This window comes from Camelus bactrianus, chromosome 10, assembly GCF_048773025.1.
Source record: "Camelus bactrianus isolate YW-2024 breed Bactrian camel chromosome 10, ASM4877302v1, whole genome shotgun sequence".
Classification (NCBI taxonomy): Eukaryota; Metazoa; Chordata; class Mammalia; order Artiodactyla; family Camelidae; genus Camelus; species Camelus bactrianus.
In genome coordinates, this window is record NC_133548.1 from 8262574 (window position 1) to 8284178 (window position 21605).

A 21605-nucleotide genomic window follows, 5' to 3' on the forward strand; every position below is an offset into this window, starting at 1 on the left:
CATCCTTGAGACCTGGGATGAATCCAACTTCATCATGGTATATGATCCTTCTTATGTGTTGTTGGATTTGGTTTGCTAATATTTTGTTGAGGATTTTTGCAACTATCATCAAAGATAGTGGCCTGTAATTTTCTTTTTAGGTAATGTCTTTGTATGGTTTTGGTGTCAGGGTAATGGTGACTTCATAGAATGATTTTGGGAGTGTTCCCTCCTCCTCAGTCTTTTGGAAGAGTTTGAGAATGATTGGCATAAGCTCTTCTTTGTATATTTGGTAGAATTCCCCAGTGAAGCCATCTGATCCTGGACTTTTGTTTGCAGGGGGGTTTTTTGGTTGTTTTTTTTTTTTTTAATTACTGATTCTATTTTAGTTCTAGTGATCAGTCTGTTCAAATTATCTGTTTATTTTTTATTTAGTTTTGGTGGGCTGTGTGTTTCTAGAAACTTGTCCATTTCTTCTAAGTTGTCCCATTTGTTGGCATGTAGTTCATAATATTCTCTCATAATTTTTTATATTTCTGTGGTGGTGTTGGTTGTTATTTCTCCTCTTTCATTTCTTTCTTTGTTCTTTTTTTCTTGATGAATCCAGGTAGAGATCTATCAATTTAGTTTATCTTTTCAATGAAACAGCTTTTAGTTTTGTTAGTCTTCTCTATTTTTTTTTGTTTTTTAGCCTCTACTTCACTCATTACTGCTCTAATCTTTAGGATTTCTTTCTTTCTGCTCACTTTGGATTTTGTCTAATTTTCTTTTTCTAGTTCCTTTATGTGTAAGGTTAGATTGTTTATTTGAGACTTTTCTTGTTTCCTGAGGTAGGCTTATATATACTTGCCTCTTAGTACTGCTTTAGCTGCATCCCATAAATTTTGCATCATTGTATTTTTGTTTTCACTTGTCTGTAGGTATGTTTTCGTTTCTTCAGTGACCATTGATCGTTTAGCATTTGTTTAACCTCCACATCTTTGTGGGGTTTTTTGCAGTTGTTTTCTTGTAGTTGATTTGTAGTCTCATAGTGTGGTCAGGAAAGATGCTTGATATGATTTCAATTTTCTTAAGTTGACTGAGACATTTTGTGGCCTGACATATGATTTATCCTGGGGAATTTTCCATGTGTTCTTGAAAACAATGTGTATTCTGCTGATTTTTTGATGAGATATTCTATATCTGCTAAGTCCATCTGGTATAATGTGTCATTTAAGTAAAGTCAGTGTTTCCTTATTGATTTTCTGTCTGGATGATCTGTCCATTGATGTAACTTAGATGCTAAAATCCCCTACTATCATTGTGTTACTGCTAATTTCTCCCTTTATGTCTGTTAATATTTGCTTTATATATTTAGGTGCTCCTATGTTGGGTATACACACACACATGCACACAATTTTTATATCTTCATCTTGGATTGAGCCCTTGATCATTATGCAAGTCCTTTGTTTCTTGTTATAGTCTTTCTTTGAAAGTCTATTTTGTCCAACACAAGTATTGCTACTCTGGTTTTCTTTTGATTTTCACTTGCCTGGAATACCCTTTTCCATCCCTTCACTTTCAGTCTGTGTGTCTTTAGATATGAAATGAATCTCTCATAGGCAGCATATATATGAGTCTTTTTTTAAAATCCATTCAGTCACTCTATATCTTTCAATTGGAGAATTTAGTCCATTTACATGTTTAGTAATTATTGTTAGGTATGTACTAATTGTCATTTTGTTAATTGTCTTTGGGTTGTTTTTGTAGTTCTTTTTTGTTTTTTTCTTCTTCTTTTGTTCTCTTCACTTGCGATTTGTTGACTATCTTTACTGTTATACTTGGATTCCTTTCTCTTTTTTTGTGTGCATTTATTATAGATTTTTGGTTTGTGGCTACCATGGTATGTGTGTGTGTGTGTGTGTGTGTGTGTGTAAATCTATTTCTATATCTATACACATGATTATTTTAAGTTGCTGGTCTCTTAAGTTTCACGCATTTTAACAGTCCTGCATTTTTACTTCCCTCCCTCCACAATTACTGTTTTTGACATCATATTTTACATCTTTCTATTACTTATAGTCCTTAAGTACTTATTGCACATAGAGATGATTTTACTAATTTTGTCTTTTAACTTTCAGACTAGCTTTATATCTGGCCTATTTATTACATTTACTGTATGTTTGTCTTAACAAATGAGATTTTTCTGTTCATAATTATCATGGTTCTAGTTGGGGCCTTTTCTTTTTAATTTAAGGAATTCCCTTTAACATTTCTTGTAAAGCTGCTTTGGTGGTGCTTAATTCTTTTAGCTTTTGTTTGTCTTTTAAACTTTTGATTTCTCCATCAAATCTGAATAAAAGCCTTGTTGGGTAGAGCACGATTGTTTGTAGGTTTTCCCCTTTCATCACTTTAAATGTTCCATGCCACTCCCATCTGGCCTGCAGAATTTCTGCTGAAAAGTCAGCTGATAGGCTTATGGTACTTCCCTTGTACATAACTTGTTGTTTTTCCCTCTCTGCTTTTAATATTACCTCTTTGTCTTTAATTTTTGCCATTTTAATTACAATGTGCTTGGTGTGGTGCTCTTGGGTTGATCCTGTTTGGTACTCTGTGCTTCCTGGATGTTGATGTCTATTTTCTTTCCCAGGTTAGGAATGTTTTCAGCTGTTAATGTCTTCACATATGTTCTCTGCTCCTTTCTTTCTCCTTTCTCCTTTTGAGACACCTATAATGTAAATGTCAGTATACTTGATGTCCCAGAATTCTCTTAAACTGTTCTTATTTCTTTTCATTCTGTTTTTTTTCTTGGTTCAGCTTCAGTGATTTTCACTACCCTGTCTTTCAGCTTGCTGATCCATTTCTCATTACCATTTAGTATGTTGATTCCTTATAGTGTATTTTTCATTTAAGTTATTGTATTCTTCATCTCTATTTGGTTGTTCCTTATATTTTCTAACTCTTCGTAAAAAAAATTCTAACTTCTTACTCTGTTCATTCAATCTTCTCTTGATTTCTTTGGTCATCATTAAAATCATTACTTTGAACTCTTTATTGAGTAGATTGGCTATCTCCACATCACTTAGTTCTTCTTTTGGGGTGTTATCCTGTTCTTTTATTTGGAACATCTTTCTTCTGTTGCCTCATTTTGCCTAATTCATTATTTTTATTTCTATGTATTTGGTAGGTTGGTTATGTTTCTCAATCTTGAAGAAGGGCTCTTTTGTAGGACATGACCTATGCATCTCAGCAGTACACTCCACTTTGGTCACAAGAGCTGTATGTTCTAGGGGCCCCCTATGTGGGCTGCATGGGTCCTTCTGTTGTTGTGGGCTGCCTACTGAGGGCATTCTGGCCCCAGTCCAGTTGGTTGCCAGGCCCTGGTTTGTATGGAGGCTACCAGATACTGGTTGGCTTGGATGGGTTGTAAGTAGGCTGGTGTAGAGCCCTGATTTGTCTTGGGGATAGTGCTTTCCCACTGGTGGGGTGAGTTCTGGGGTGGGTGCTTGTGTGGTCAGAGCTTCCAGACCTAGTGTCAGCCTGCTGGTTGTTGGGGCCAGTTCCTAACACACCTGATTGTGGGTTCTAGATTATCCCAAAGCTGTGGGTTCCAGATTATCCCAAAGCTGATGAGTAGGACTTAATCCTGGAGCATCTTGCTGAGGGGGCCAAGGTGTCTCTGAGCTGATATGGTCTGGATGAGTGGGCTGGGTCCTAACTTGGCAGGCAGTTGGGCTGTGGTGGTTTGGGGCTGGTGTTTGCCCACTGGTGGGAGGGCCTGGGACCCAATGGGTCCTGGGACCAGTGATGGCACACTGGTGTGTGTGGTCACGTACTGGGCCTTCTGGTTTACAGGGACATGTCCTGGGGTGGCTGTGGGCTCAGGGAGTCTTAAGGCTGCCCGCTTGCTGGTTGGCAGGACTGTATCTCTACCTGGCTAATTGCTTGACCTGAGACATTCTATTACTGGTACTGACAAGCTGGCAGACAGGACTAGATCCTGGTGCTAAAAAGCCAGAGGAAGGATTCCAAAATGGTGCTTGCCAGAAGCCATGTCCACATGGTAAAATGAGCTCCTCAGAATTGTTGCTGCCAGTGTCAGTGTTCACAGAGTAAGTTACATTTGCCCCCTGCCTTTCTGGGAGTATCCCCAAGATCATCAGGTGGGTCTGACCCAGGTTCCTTTCAAATTACTCCTCTCCTGGGTTGTGGAGCATGTGAGATTTGTGTGTGTGCCTTTCAATAGTGAAGCCTCTATTTCCCACAGCCCTCTGTCTCCCCTGAAAGTAAGCTCTCTTGACCTTCAGAGTCAAACCTTCTGGGGACTCATCTTTCTGGTGCAGGACCCCTGGGCTGGGGAGATTGATTAGGGCTTGGGCCCCTTGCTCCATGGAGACAACCTGTCCAATTATTCTGTTTGTGGGTATTGACTATACTGTATCTCTGCCCTACCTGAAACATATACATGCAGAACAAGTTCAACTAAAGACAAAGATCTAAACTGAGGCCAGAGATGCTGCATAAGAAACAGTTTTTAGTTTAACTCCAGCCATGAAAATTTCTTACTAAAGTAAGGAATCAGTATTATTGATGAATAATACTGGAAAATAGAATCATCACAATTTAATATTTATAATATTCAAGATATAATTCAAATATCTTGATATGTGAAGAACCAAGATAATGGAACTCATTCCCAAGAGAACAGAAATCTTTCAAAATTTCTCCTGAGATGAGACAAATTTTGGAACTAATCAACAAGGATTTTAAAGTGGTAATATAATTACCTCAAAGACATAAATAAAATATGATTTTAATATATGGAAATCACAGCTTAGAAATAAGCACTATCAGCAGATACAGGGACACAAAACCCCCCCAAATAATTGACATTATAGAATCAAAAAAAAGTAGTTTATGTTTCAAAAATTCACTCAGTGGACTTAACAACCACATAGACATGAGAGAGTATATTTGAAGAGAGATCAACAGATGTTGTAGAAGGTGAAGGATGGAGAGAAATAATGATGTTAAGAAAATGAACAGAGTCTCAAAATGTTGTTACACTAGGAGTCAGCAAATATTTCTATAAAGGGCTAGAGAACTATTGAATTAATTATTGCAGACTTTGTGAGCCTAAGTCTTTTTCTTATTTTTCTTTCTTCTTTTAAACTAATTTTTGTGTTTCTTAAAAAATCTTATTTTTAGAGCAATTTTAGGTTAACTGCAACACTGAGCAGAAGGTACAGAAATTTCTCATATATCTCACTGCTCCCACTCATGCAGTGTCCCCACCTATCAAATTCCTGAACCAAGTGATACATTTGATGTGATTGATGGACCTATGATGATATGTCATTATCCCCCAAAGTCCATAGTTTACATTAGGATACACTTTTGGTGTTGTACATTCCATGGGTTTTGACAAATGTGTAATGACATGTGCCCACCATTACAGTATCATAAAGAGTAGTTTCACTGCCTTAAAATACCTCTGTACTCTGCCTATTGATTTCTTTCTCCCCCACCAAGTACTTATCCTTTTACTGTCTCCATAGTTTTCACTTTTGCAGAATGTCATATAGTTGAAATCATACAGTATGTAGTCTTTTCAAATCGGCTTATTTCATTTGGTAATACGCATCTATGTTTCATCTATGTCTTTTCATGACTTGATAGCTCATTTTCTTTTATCATTGAATAAGATTCCATGGTCTGATGTATCACAGTTTATTAATGCATTCATCTACTGAAGGAGACATTGATAGGTTCCAACTATGGGCAATTATGAATAAGCTGCTATAAACATCCATGTGTAGATTTTTGTGTAGACATAAGTTTTGAACTCCTTTGGGTAATACCAAGGAGCATGATTGCTAGATTATATGGCAAGAGAATGCTTAATTTTTTAAGAAACAGCCAAACTGTCTTCAAAAGTGGCTGTGCCATTTTACATTCCCACCAGCAATGAATGAGAGTTTGTTCCTGTTGCTCTACATCTTTGTCAGGATTTGGTGTTGTCAGTGTTTTGTTTTGTTTTGAATTTGCTATTCTAATAGGTGTGCAGTAGTATCTTATTGTTTTAGTTTGCATTTTCCTAATGACATATGTTGTGGAGCATCTTTTTATATTCTTCTTTGCCATCTGTATAACTTCTTTGGTGGGGTGTCCAAGTCTTCTGCCCATTTTTAAAATTGGGATACCCATTTTTTTGTTGTTGGGTTAAGAGCTTTTCGTATATTTTGGATAACAATCCTTTTTCAGCTGTCTTTTGCAAGTGTTTTTTCCCAGTCTGTGGTTTGTCTTTTCATTCTTTTGATTATGTTTCTTTTTAATTGCAGTATAATATATTAAGTATAATTTGCTATTTTAATCACTTTTGATTGTATAAATCACTCACTGGTATTAAATATATTCACAATGTTGTGCAACCATCATCAATATCTACTGCCAAAATTTTTCAGAATCCTCAACAGAAACTTTGTACCCATTAGGCAATAATTCTCCATTATTCCTCCCCTACTCCCAGCTTCTGGTATCTCGAACTTACCTTTTTTTCTGTGAATTTTCCGATTCTACATGTTTCATATAATTGGAATCATACAATATTTGTCCCCTTTTGTCTCTCTTATTTTACTTTGCATGTATTCATGGTTCTACATGTTTTAATATGATTTAGAACTTTATTTCTTTTTATGGCTGAACAGTATTCCATTTTGTGTACACATCACATTTTATCTAACCAGCTGTTGATAAAATACTTGGGTTGTTTTCACCTTTTGGCTATTGTGAATAATGCTGAAATGACATTGTTGCATAAGCTATCTGTTCTAGTCCCTGCTTTCAAATTTTTTGGTTTTATACCTAGCAGTGTAATTGCTGGGTCATGTGGTTTCTCTAAATTTAACTTTTTGAAGAACTTCCAAAGCATTTTTCACAGTAATGGCACTATTTTACCTCTCCATCAGCAAGCAATGTATAAGATTCCAATTTCTCTCTATCCTTTCAAATACATGTTATTTTCCTTTTTTTTTTTTTTTGGATTGTAGCCATCCTAGTAGGTATGAAGTAGCATTTTATTGTGGTTTTGACTTGCATTTTTTTTTAAATGACATAATGTTGAGCACCTCTTCATGTGCTTATGCACCATTTGTATATCTTTTTAAAGAAATGTATATTCAAATTCTTTCCCATTTAAAAAATGAGTTTTTTGTCTTTTTGTTGTTGGGTTGTAGGAGTTCTTTATATATTCTGGATATTAAACCATATTCCATTGGTCTATTCACCTATCTTCACTCCTTATATATGATTTACAAATATTTTCCTCACATTACACAAGTTATCTTTTCACTTTCTTGATAATGTCCTTTGATGTGCAAAAGTTTTAAATTTTGATGAAGTCCAATCTATCTATATTTTCTTTTGCTACTCAGGCTTTTAGTGATATATTTAAGAATACATTGCCAAACCTAAAATCAAGTAGGTTTGCCCTTGTTTCTTCTAAGAGTTCTGTGGTTTTAGCTCTTGTATTTAAGACACTATTCCATTTTGTATTAATATTTGTTATGGTTTTAGGTTTATTCACATTCTCTTGCATGTGGATATCCAATTGTCATGGCACTGTCTGTTAAATAGGGGCCATATTTTACCCCTTGAATTGTCTTAGAACCCTTCTCAAAAATCAACCAGCATAGATGTATTATTGTTTTATTTTTATTTCTTCAAGGTGGGTAGTTCTGTGTTATAGAACTGTTAGAAATGAACACTCCAACTCTGAACATTTTTATAAGGTATATATACTGCCATACATTCATAATTCACAGTTTTCAGCTGAGCTAACAAATGATGTTATGCTAATAGATGGTAAGGGGTATCTTAATTTCCCATGCCCTTTAGAAGAGACAGGCTTGGATGGTGGCAATGGTTGGCTATCTAATTCAGAAGTGGTACTGTCTTGCACAGGATACTCCAATTTCTAATACCACAATTGGTGACAGCAGTTGTCATTAGATTAATTACCTTACATGGTTGAAAATTTTCCCTTTAAAGTGCTGTTTTTGCAAAAATAAAAATAAAGGTTACTGGAATAATTTTTCTATACACCACCAAGACACACTGCTATGTATACTATGGGTTTCATGAGAATGTCTGCCCATCATGCTTGAGAAATAATGACATGATGACCATGAAAATCCACATGCATTCAGGTCAAAGGGTCCAGGAGGGGCTGAAAATGGCCCCCTGGCCAAGGCCTGCAACAATGTCTTCCATATCTGTGTCATCAAACAGGTTGAATCTCATGACATGAAACATCTTCCTCTCTGTTCCCATAGGTAATTCTTCCTCATCTTCATAAACCACGTGTTGTGGCACCTCTGCTCTAAACCTTGTCCTGGAATGCCCCCATGTCTGGTGGAGATGTTGTTTCTGTAGCCTAGATACAGTGCCCCCACAGCTGACAAGATAGCACTCACCACACTGACTGTAATTCTCCATTTGTTTGTGTTTCTAGATCCCTGGGGACCAAGGAAGACCCAGGACAGTTTAATTTGTGATAAATGTTTCTTAATGGAGGAATGATTCATGAGTTCAGGAAAATACTCCAGAGTGAAGAGACCTGTGATCCAGAGACACTCACCTGTCTGATAAATGACCATATATGATGCTTCCCACCAGCATTCCAGCCATGAATAAGAATTTGGCCAATGATTTTAGTGACTGAGATTCACATACCAGGTCCCACTGGAAAAGAAGGAAACCAGCAAAGGAGAGCTCCGTGACTTATAACCCCTCAGTGGAAACCTGATTGAAACAGCTTAAATGATTTACAAGTTTCTTTAAATCAGCCCTTTCTTCCTCTCCAGCTTCCTTTTATTTATATTAGCTGACTTTTATTATTCAGGTCTCGGCTTAAACATAACTTCCTTTAGGAAGCTTCCTCTAAACCTATTAGTTATATTAATGCCTTGTTTCATTCCATACTAAGTGGGTCCTCAACCTTGGCCACAGAATACAGTCATTTGAAGAGCTTTAAACATTTAATGGTGTCAAATTTCACCGCAGATCATCTCATATGACTGCTCTGGGGTACAGTGCTTAGAGATTTTGATCAATATCCCTGATATTTCTAATTTTCAAGCAAAGATGAGCATTACTGACCTTTTTAATACATCACATAAATTATTTGCTTAACCTTTGGTCTTTCTAATAATCAAAGCCATATCATAGCTAGGTCACATCTATTTTTGAGTTCATTGGACTTGTTAAATATATAGGTGTCTGGCATTCAATAAAGAAATAATGAAAGAATGAAAAATGAGCACTTAACAGTAACTAAAGGCTAGAAGTATGTTCAGTACTGTGTTGTCTCTAAACTCCTGGACCATGTACTTACAAAAGGTAAATGGAGCCTCTTACCTCAGTCACGATGGTGGAGGAGAAGGAGCTTCGGTCATACACCCAGCCATCCACACAGGGCTCAGTGTCTAGCTCAGTCTTGGGGAAAGTCCCGTTCAGGTGAAGGAGCTGCCATTGGGGGTGGCGGAAGCGACGACAGTTCTCTGGCCTCAGGTTTGAGTCCAGTGGGATGGAGATTCTCAGGAGGGCATCTTCGCTGAGGGTCCCGGTGCCATTAGCAGAGTCAGTGTCATTGTCGAGGATGTGGACCCAGCAGCGATGACCAGGGACGGCTGCAGTGAAGTTCTCCAGTAGTATATGAGGGTACACTATGAGGCTGGAGATACAAAGGAAAACCATCTGAAGGATCTGGAATCTCCCCAGGCCTCCAACTTGATCCAGGAGCTCCTGAAAGGCCATCGAGGCTGAGCAGGTGATCCCCAAGGGGAGGCAAGATGACTACTGAGAGAAGTTCAAAGGCAGAAAAAGTTTCCTTTCACTATGTCACACACCAGGTGTGTATTGATCCTGATCCCAGCGTTAACTCAATGGGACCCGTCTCACAACAAGGCCATGGAAGCTATTTCTCCAAGTTGTTTAGGGATCAGATAGAAAACTATTTTCTTGAAAGTCACAGAGAAATATTCTACTGAGATGCTTCCAGCAGTTGACAAAACTGTTTAAAGGTCTACTTTTTGAAAATTCTTATCGTCAGCAGTGCCCCGAAGTGGCATTGAACTTTGATCTCCACATCTGTAAATAAAATAAAATAAACCTGCTACATGGTTTGCAGTTCCTTTCAGAACATGTCATTTGTGAGACTCAAAAATGAAATGCTTTAAATTTTTCTGTGAAAAGTACTGGAAGTAGGTTCTGTGCTTGTTTAGTACTGAATTTTGATTAAAAGTGTTAATGAAAACAATCCTGAGTTAAAGCACGTGAAATATAGTGCAGTCCTTTCCTTTTGGTACATGACAAGTCAAATCAAACCATGAATTCACACTGAAAATAAATTATTTGAAATGAGGGGCAGGGTGGGTAGTGATGGAGGGCAGAGGGCTAAGCCAGTGGTGAGTGTATAAAGTTTATTTTTTGCTGACTTATTGATCCATCCAGATAACATTTGTTAGGATCTTTTCTGTCCTAGGAGTACAGCAATGTGTTAAGACAAGGTCTTTTAAGTGTAAGACTATGGTGAGTAAGGAAAAGGTACATAACTACAATCTGGTATTATAAAACATATATGGCAAATGCACAATGTGCTGTGGAAGAATTGAAGAGCAATACGGGTAAACTGTCACTTTTGTTAGCACTAAATCTTTGATTAAAAATTCTTCTTTTGAAGTTCATTGTGGTATAATTCACATACCACATAATTCACTCTTTAAAATATACAATTACATAGGTTTTATTCAGAGTTGTGCATCCATCACTACTCGCTCATTACAGAACATTTTCATTACAACAGAAACCTGTACCCACCAGGAGTCACTCCCTGCTTCCCACTTTACCCCTAGCTTTTAGCAGCCACTAATCTGCACCTCTTTCTATGACTTTACCTAATTTACAGATTTCATAGAAATCAAGCTGTAAAATATGTGGATCTACCTTTGTATCTGGCTTCTTTCAGTTTTTTCACTTAACATACTGTTTTCAAATTTCATCTACGTAGTAGCACATGCACTCTTTCATTCCTTTTTATAACTACATAATTCTTCATTGTATGGATATAATACATTTTTGTTTATCTATTCATTAAATGATGGATTTTGGGATGTCTCCACATTTGGCTATTGTGAACAATGCTTCTGTGATTTTTCTTGTACTCATTTGTGTGAATATAAGTTTTAAATTTGACTGAATGCACACATAAGAAAGAAATTGCTTGGACATATGGTATTTCTTCATTTAATTCATTAAGAAACTTCCCCACTATTTTCTATAGTGGCTGTACCTTCCTCTTTGTCATCAGCAATACAAGAAAGTTCCAGTTTTCCACAATTCCACCAACACTTACTATTTGTTTGATTATAGTCATCCTAGTTGTTTGTAAGGTGTATCTTACTATTTTTTGATTTGCATTTCCTTAGAATTAGTGATAATGAGTGTAATTTCATGTGCTTTTTTGTCATTTGTATATCATGTTTATATGAAAGTGTAGTAACTTAATTTTCCCATTTGAAAAATTAGGTTCTTTGTCAGTTAATTATTTAGGTGTAAGAGTACTTTATATATTCTGGCCACAAGTTTCTTAACAAATCTACAATTTGTAAAAGTTCCCTCTCCCCATTTCTTTGGGTTATCTTTTCACTTTCTTGATGGTGTCTATTGAAGCACAATTTTTTAACTTCGATAAAGTTCAACTAATCAAAGTTCTTTTTTATCACTTGTTCTTTTTGTGCTGTGTTACCATATCATTGCACATTCCTAAATCATGAAGATTTAGTCCTATATTCTCTTCTAGGGCTTTTACATTTAGGTCTATGATTCAGCTTGAGTTTATTTTTGTTTATGGCATGATGTAGAGGTAAAAATTCATTTATTGGATGGAATATCCAGGTATGTCAGCACTATTCTTTGAAAAGACTTCTTTCTAACCAGCAGGTAGGTCTAACCCATACTTCTTTCAATTTTTGCTTCTATCCTGGGTCCTGGAATGCATGAGATTCTGTGTGTGCCTTTTAAGAGTGGAGTCTCCAGAGCTGGAACAAAAAAAAATGTTAAAAATTTATATGGAAACACAAAACACCCAGGGTAGCCAAAACAATCTTGAAAAAGGAGAACAAAGCTGGGAGAATCATGATCCCTGACTTCAGACTATATCACAAAATTACAGTAATCCAAACAGTATGGTATTGGCACAAAAACAGACACATAGATCAATAGTACAGGAGAGAAAGTCCATAAATAAACCCACACACTTATGGTCAATTAATCTGCAACAAAAGAAGCAAGAATATCCAATGGAGAAAAGACAGTCTCTTCAACAAGCGATGCTGGGAAAACTGGACAGCTACCTGTAAAAGACTGAAATTAGAACATTCTCTAATACCATATAAAGACCTAAATGCAAGACCAGAAACCACAAAACTCCTAGGAGAAAACAAGGGAGAGCACTCTCTGACATAAATCATAGCAATATTTTTTTCAAACCAGTTACTAGAGTAATAGAAATAAGAGCAAAAATAAACAAATGGGGCCTAATTAAACTTAAAAGCTTTTGCACAGCTAAGGATACAATCACAAAATGAAAAGACAACCTACAGAATGAGAGAAAATATTTGCAAATTATGCAACTGACAAGGGGCTAATTTCCAAAATATACAAACAGCTCCTACACCTTAATATAAAAAAATAAGCAACCTAATCAAAAAATGGTAGAAGACCTAAATAGACATCTCTCCAAAGAAGATACCCAGAAGGCCAACAAACATGTGATAAGATGCTTAACATCACTAATTGTTAGAGAAATGCAAATTAAAACTACAATGAGGTATCACCTCACACCCATGACCATCGTTAAAAAGTACAAATGATAAACACTGGAGAGGGTGTGGAGAAAAAGGAACTCTTCTCCACTGTTGGTGGGAATGTAAATTGGTGCAGCCACTATGGAGGACAGTACGGATGTTCCTTAAAACGCTAAAAATAAACTTACCATATGATCCAGCAATCCCACTCCTGGACATATATCCAGGAGGACCCTTAATTCAAAAAAGATACATGCACCCCAATGTTCACAGCAGCACTATTTACAATAGCCAAGACATGGAAACAACCCAAATGTCCATCGACAGTTGACTGGATAAAGAAGATAATATATACACAATGGAATAATACTCAGCCATAAAAAAGAATAAAATAATGTCATTTGCAGCAACATGGTTGGGCCTGGAGATTGTCATTCTAAGTGAAGTAAGCCAGAAAGAGAAAGAAAAATTTTATGATACTGCTTATATGTGGAATCTAAAAAAAGGACACAAATGAACTTTTCTACAAAACAGAAACAAACTCACATACAGAACAAACTTATGGTTATCGGGGGTAAAGAGGGTGGGAAAGGATAAATTGGGAATTCAAAATTTGCACCTCTTGGGGAGCGATGGAAATGTTAGCTAACTTGATTGTGGTGGTAGCTTCATTGGTGTATACATCCATCAAAATTCATCAAACTGTACATCTGAAGTATGTGTGGTTTACTGTACAGGAATCATACCACAATAAAGGTGTTTAAGAAAAAATAATAGAGTCTCTATTTTCAACAGCTCTCTTGGTTTCCTGAAAGTAAGCCCTACTGGCATTAAAAGCCACATTTTCTAGAGGTTCAACTTCCTAGCACAGGATCCCTGGGCTGGGGAGCTGATGTGGGACACAGACCTCTCACACCTTGAAGAGAACCTCTCCAATTGCAATTATCCTCCTATTTGTGGGTTGCCCACCCTGGGGTGTAGGTCTTGATGATACTGACTCCACCCCTCCTACCCATTTCGTTGTGATTCCTTCTTTCTTTATATCTTTATTTGTATAAGGACAACTAGGTTCCATTAGTTTTTGGTCTTTTTCATTGATAGGTGTTTTGTAAATAGTTGCAACTTTGGTGTTCCCATGAGAGGAGTTGAGCTCAGTCTCTTTCTACTCCACCATCGTGTGATCAACCAATCATAGATATTTTAATTCCTGGCCTGATAACCCCCAAATCTATGCCACATCTGAATTTGTCTCTGATGTTTTCTTTGTCTCTGATGCATTGGGTAATCGGTTTGAGGCAAACAGATCTTTAGTGAGGTTTAATGTTTACCTGCCTGGAAGATATGCTATGTTTAGTATTTTCTGTATATGTATGTGTCAGAAGCTTCAATTTCGTCTAGTGCACTTTTTAATTTCTCCCCCTATTGTCTTGGGGTCTTCTTATATAGAATCTCTAGAAACTCCTTCTCATATGGAATCTGTGTCTTGCAGTTCTCTCCCTTGCAAGCCACTGTCATTATCCCAGAGCCCTGTTTATGTGGTGATTAGATACTGGGGAGAAAAAAAATTCTATATTATTATCACAAATTTATTTACTTATTTTGGTAGGCCAGAGTCCCCGTGCTGTAATCTTTTGATGAGTACACTGTCTTTTCTGCTCCCTTTATGTGAGATAGAAAGCCTAGAAGGCGCTGGAGTTGACTAATTGCCTTTCTCCATGTCAGCTAAGCTTTGGTATTACAGTTTCTCTTGATGTTGGGCCTTTGTTACAGAAAATAGAGCCAAGAGCGGATACTCTGGCTCTGGGTATATTTCAAAATGTTTACTTTGTGTCTCTTCCTGTTGAAAGGAAGAAGGTATTTTTCTTTGATCTTCAGAATGAGGATCTGGGGGTGCTCCATGAATGTGCAGGAACCTCCCACCCCCCGGTACTTCTGCATCTCTAACTACTCTATGCTGAGACTCTGATAATTCTTCAATTACAATCTAAGTGTTCCTGCAAGTACAGGCTCCAGCAGTGAGCTGCTTCTAAGCTTCTGCTCCTGGCAAGCAGTGATTCTATGTCACTTTCGGTCTCCCCAGTAGTGCCCTTTGACCTCGGTTCTCTGATGAATCTAAGAATAGTTGTTTTTCAGTTTATGTAGTTTTTTTTTCTTATGTGAGGACACAAATGACATTTTCCATGCTCTTTGCAAATCAGAGCAGAAACCAGAAGTCTTTTCCTCAGTTCTTCTGGTCTGATTCCAGAAGCATAGGGAACTAGCCCACAAAAATTCAGAGTTTACAGCTATAGTGTGTTTTGTTCAATAATGCAAATAGCAGGTTTGATAATTCTACAGTTTATTTAGCGTGAATGCAACTGATTGCTCAGTGACATTGAAATAAATATGACCGTATTGGTACTACCTAGACCAAATCTTTTTACTAAAATGTACAATTGTATTATACAGTGCTGCATGTCAGTTATATCTCAATAAAACTGGAAGAAAAAAATTCTTGTGTATTAAAAATTTTGGAAAACTAGTTTTTTACAGATGGTTAATATTAGTACTGTATGTGTTTAAGAAGTCAAATACATAGTTCATGAATTTATAATATTAGATTGTTCATTATTACTTCTACTACATGTCTCCTACAACATAAACTTTTGAATGCTTTTAATAGCATTTATACAAAAGTAGTCTTATATACAGAAACAATCCATTTTCTCTGCCATGTAAATATAATAATTCTTAAAAGATGAGTGAGAAAAATATTACTATGTTAAAAATTGATATATAACATCAGTTTGTAGGATTTAAAATGCTTGTTTTTAAAAAATCATCCAGAATACATAACCTTCTGTGCAAAGAAAAATAGAAAAATGGTCATAATGAACGGTCATAATGGATCACACTAGGTGATCTTAGAATGAAATTATGTTATTTATTCAAAATTATTTTCTATTTATTCATTTTTGAACAGCATTAATGTGTGAACTAAAGACCTTTTAGTTGAACTTTGAACAACCGGGTTTGAGCAGTGTAGGTCCACTTACATACAAACATTTTTCAGTAGTGAACACGACAGTACTACACAGTCTGTGGTTGTTTGAATCTGCAAATGTGAAAGAACCACAAAGGGCCAAAGGTGATTTATATGCAGATTAACCCCATGTTGTTCAATGATCAACTGTTTTCTGTTCAGCTGAAATTTTGGGACAAGATTTTATTTTCAAAACAGTGGCACCAATTTTCCTTAATGGCAATAGCACTCAGTTTTTATCAACAATAAAAATAATAATTTGTTGAACAAAATGTTTTAGTTATAATTATTTTCTTCCTCAATCACCATTTACCAGTTACAGTACATCTCTCCCTACCTTATATTTTATTAAAAGGTTTTTCCTTCCCCCTCATTTCTGACCTGGTTGGGAGAAGTGGAAGAGAATAAGAAAAGTTGTCTATAGATTCTGGAATTTTCCAGCAAATATAAAGGCAAGCATATGACAAAATAATTTTTAGTTCAGGGTATGATAAAGTGATTTCAATAGATAGCTATGTGAAAAGTAATACCTGTTAAGAACTTACAAATGGTGAGACATTCTAAGTCACCCTGTGATAAGTCTATAACAGCTGAAAAGCCAGAAGTCATGTTAGTCCACTGTGATTCCATCACAATTGACTGGATATTCAAAGTTAGAGAGAAATCTTGTGCTTGCTGATAGACAGGCAAGTTTAACTTAAAAGGTGTCACTGAAGTCATATGCCGAAGAATATTTTAAAAAATTGATTAATTTCAGAGAAATGTGGAGTTGAGGTTTATGCATAAACAGAGAATATGGATAAAAGGAGTTGGCAACTGAAGGTTCTAAACTGAATTTCACTTGTTATAGTAATATGCATTTATTACATGCATTTTCTAACAGCAAATTCTTAAAAATCACCAACTCTAAGGAGTTAGATTTTGCGGTAAACTACTTTTGCATTATAGGGGAAATAGCTGCATCAGATAGCTAGCATAGTCAAGTTACAGTGGTGAAATATGAGACAAAGAAGCTGACAAATTTCTAGAAAAAGTACATTAAATCATTTGTCAAAAGGGTTGTTGGACAATGGTCCAAATCTGGAACTTATAAAGTAAAATTGTGATCCTATGAAACAAGTTTTGTGATAGAATTAAAATTTCTTTAAGACCAAGAATGATCATCTTCACCAAATCTTACTATAGAAGGATTTATTGAATATGTTAACATAATGAACCAGAAAATAATTTGGGGGAAAATAAATCCATGCATAAGTTGATCTGTTTTTTAGAAGCTAACACCACAAGATAAAGCACAGACTGGTGTCAAATCAATGAAAGATCAAATAATATGGAGAAATGACAACCAAAAAATAAGTGTATGGCAGAGTTAAGATATCTAAAAATATTTTGACTTACTGAAATGTTTTACATTAAAAGAAAATTTCAAAAGAGGTAACTTGTTTGAAGTTTTCTCATGGCAAATTCAAATAGGTCTCAAGTCTCATTCAGATGGTTATCAAGGTCAGTAAAGCAGCCTCTGTTCCTCTGAGATTGAACATGATTCACTTGATTCTACTTATTCTTCACTAGATGGCAACCCTAAGAAATGTGCAGTAGTTACCAACATGACTTTGTTATCTGGAGGGCACTGGGGCATGGAATTTCCAAGGATAGGAAGAACCCAGTTTTAGTATTCCAGATACTATACAGTGGAGATTTATGATACTGGAGAACTTCAGCTGAATCCTCTACTTTGAGTCATTCTTTCTTCCTTCCTATTAGTTACAGAATCTCCCTAATGTTCTAATAGTTCAGTGACTGTAAGAATATACATATATGTTCTGGGCTTTGGTTCTCAAATAGTTTCAGGCATTTGTATCATAAACCTGCATTGTATAGTATTGAGGTTGAGCCCATTTCATACATCTGTTGACCCTTTTTATGTCTTCCTTGTAGAAATGTCTGTTCAAATTCTTTGCCCATTTTTAAACTGAGCTATTTGTTATGTTCCTAATATATTTTGGATATTTAACCCTTATCAGATTATTTGCAAGCATTTTCTCCCTTTTGTAGGTTGCCTTTGCATTTTGTGAGCTTTATCCTTTGCTGTTGAAAAGATTTTAGTTTTATGTAACCTTTCTTGTCTATTTTTACTTCTGTTGTCTGTGCTATCAGTGTCATATCCAAGAAGTCATTGCTAAAACCAATTTCAAGAAACTTCCCTCTATGTTTTCTTCTCAGAGTCTTATAGTTTCAGGTCTAATGGTTAAGTTGTTAATCTATTCTGAGCTGATAATTTTGTGTGGTATAAAAGAAAAGTCTAATTTAATTCTTTTGCATGTGGATATCTAGTTTTCCCAACACCATTTGTTGACAAAACTATTCTTCCCAAAGTAGCCATTAGCACTGTTTGCTTATTTTTTAATCCTGTGGACACAAAAACAAGTAAAAGAAATTTGTCAACTAAAATTATTTACTTTTATACTTAATTATTTGTAAAACTTATACAATTACTTGATTTTGTATTTGTATTTAATTTATATTTATTTGCTTTTTTCCACTCTTTTTTCTTGACACCCTTGTTCAAAATCAGTTGACTAACTAAACATGGATTTATTTCTAGGCTCTCTCTTCTGTTCCATTTGTCTATTCATCTGTTATTATGCCAGTATCATACTGTTTTAATACTACAGCTTTATAATGTATTTTGAAATCAAGAAGTGTGATGTCTCCAGCTTTGTTCTTCTTGCTTAAGATTGCTTTGGGAATTCACGGTCTTTTATAGCTCTATATGCATGTTAAGATTATTTTTTCTATTTCTTTAAAAATTTCCATTGGGATTTTGATGAGGTTAGCATTTATTCTATAGATTGCTTTGGGCAGTATGAATAATTGAACAATATTAAGTCTTCTGATCCGTGAGCATGAGATGTCTATCCGTTTTCTCCTTTCTTCTTTAATTTGTTTCATCAGTGTGTTTTAGTTTTTAGTGTACAAGTCTTTCACCTACTTGATTAAGTTTATTCCTAAGTAGGTCAATTTTGTATTTTGCAAACTTGTTGAATTCATTTATTATTTCTAACAACTTTTTAAATGATGTCTTTAGAGTTTCAATATAAGTGACCATGTCATCTGCAAATACAGTTTCACTTCTACTTTTCTGATTTAGATTTTTTTTCTTTTCTGTTTTACTTATTTATTTTTAGCATATTATGTTTTTATTTTTCTAATTTTACTGAGATGTAATTGACATATAAAATTGTGTAAGTATAAGTTGTACAATGTGATGAGTTGGTATGTGTATATATTGTGGGATGATTGTCACAATAGGGTTAGTTATAACCTTCATCACATCACATAAGTATCATTTGTGAGTGTGTGTGTAATGAAAACATTTTGTCTTATATAAATATTGCTATTATAGCTTTCTTTTTATTTCCATTAGCATAGAATATCTTTTCCATCCTTTCACTTTCAGTCTGTGTGTACAAGATCTGTACTTTGAATTTCATTCCTTTATCTCTGTTTATCCTTATGCCTGAACAACAGTATGCTATAGCTTTGCAGTAACCTTTGAAACTGAAAAATGGAAGTTGTCTAAGTTTATTCTCTTTTATAATATTGGTTTTTTTGGACAATCTGGGTCCTTGAATTTCCACATGAGTATTCATGACAGCTTGTCAATGTCTTCCAAAAGAAAAAAAAGCTAGCCAAGATTTGTATAGAAATTGTGTTAAATCTGTAAATTAATTTTGGGAGTATTGCTTTATTGACAGTATTAAGCCTTCCAGTACAAGAATATGATATATCTTTCCATTTATTTATTTCATCATAATGAATCTAATTATACATTTCCATCTTTAACTCCCCGGGAACTAAGGAAACCCACAAGAGTATAAACTGTATACTGGAATTCAATAAAGACTTCTTTATGAGAAAATTAATTACAAACTGAAAGGGCAGCAATGATCTGGAGACACTCACCTGTCTGAGAGATGGCCATATATGAAGCCTCTCACCAGCATTCCAGTCATGACTAGGAACTGAACCACTGGTTTCTGTGACTGATAATCACAGACTAGGTCCCATTGAAAGAGAAGGAAACCAGCACAAAGGAGCTTCACAGCATCTTACAACCTCTCAATATTCACTCACTGCATCCCCTCAGTGAACACACTCTCTGGCTTCATTTACCACATTTACTCACATATATCATTTAAGTATCAGCTTCAGCATAGTTTTCTCTAGAAATCCTCTACTAAGATTATATTAAAACCATTCTTCAACGTACGGAATGGGAGAAAATTTTTGCAAATGAAATCGACAAAGGCTTGATCTCCAGAATATATAAGCAGCTCATACGACTTAATAAGAAACAATCAAACAACCCAATCCAAAAATGGACAGAAGACCTAAACAAGCAATTCTCCAAGGAAGACATACAAATGATCAATAGGCACATGAAAAAATGCTCAATATCACTAATTATCAGAGAAATGCAAATCAAAACTACAATGAGGTATCTATCACCTCACACCAGTCAGAATGGCCATCATTCAAAAGTCCACAAATGACAAATGCTGGAGAGGCTGCGGAGAAAGGGGAACCCTCCTACACTGCTGGTGGGAATGCAGTTTGATGCAGCCACTATGGAAAACAGTATGGAGATTCCTCAAAAGACTAGGAATAGACTTACCATATGACCCAGTCATCCCGCTCCTGGGCATATATCCAGAAGGAACCCTACTTCAGGATGACACCTGCACCCCAATGTTCATAGCAGCACTATTTACAATAGCCAAGACATGGAGACAGCCTAAATGTCCATCAACAGATGACTGGATAAAGAAGAAGTGGTATATTTATACAATGGAATACTACTCAGCCATAAAAACCGACAACATAATGCCATTTGCAGCAACATGGATGCTCCTGGAGAATGTCATTCTAAGTGAAGTAAGCCAGAAAGAGAAAGAAAAATACCATATGAGATTGCTCATATGTGGAATCTAAAAAACAAAAACAAAAACAAACAAACAAACAAAAACAAAGTGTAAATACAGGACAGAAATAGACTCATAGACAGAGAATACAGACTTGTGGTTGCCAGGAGGGTGGAGGGTGGGAAGGGATAGACTGGGATTTCAAAATTGTAGAATAGATAAACAAGATTACACTGTATAGCACAGGGAAATAAACACAAAATGTTATGATAACCCACAGAGAAAAAAATGTGACAATGAGTGTGTATATGTCCATGAATGACTGAAAAATTGTGCTGAACACTGGAATTTGACACAACATTGTAAAGCGATTATAAACCAATAAAAAATGTTAAAAAAAAAAAAAGATGTGGTATGTAAACATAATGGAATATTACTCAGCCATAAAAAATGAACGAAATAATGCTTTTTGCAGTAACATGAATGGACCTAGAGATTATCATATTAAGTGAGTAAGTCAGATAGAGAAATACAAATACCATATGATGTCACTTATATGTGGAATCTAAAGAAAAATTACACAAATTCCATTTCCAGGCCAAAAACATACTCACAGACATAGAAAACAAACTATGGTTAACAAATGGGAAAGGGAGAAGTAGAGATAAATTAGAAGTTTGGGATTTACAGATACACATGACTACATATAAAACAGATAAACAACAAGGACCTACTGTAGAGTAGAGAACTATATTCAATTTCTTGTAATAACTTATAATGGAAAAGAGTCTGAAAATAAAAAAATATATGTATGTATACATATAACTGAATCTC

General features: G+C 35.6%; 1 protein-coding gene across 1 annotated transcript in view; it reads right to left on the reverse strand.

Annotated features, from left to right (window-relative positions):
* Nucleotides 1-10042, reverse strand: part of LOC105070157 (organic anion transporter 7) — a 28894-nt gene extending 18852 nt beyond the window's left edge. The window contains exons 1-2 of the mRNA XM_010956475.3: nucleotides 9376-10042; nucleotides 8597-8700 (exon numbers count right to left, since the gene is read on the reverse strand). Coding sequence (XP_010954777.1) covers nucleotides 8597-8700; nucleotides 9376-9774 — 503 coding nt within the window. The 5' untranslated portion in view covers nucleotides 9775-10042. The remainder of the gene's footprint in view (nucleotides 1-8596; nucleotides 8701-9375) is intronic.
* Nucleotides 10043-21605: the final 11563 nt, after the last annotated feature.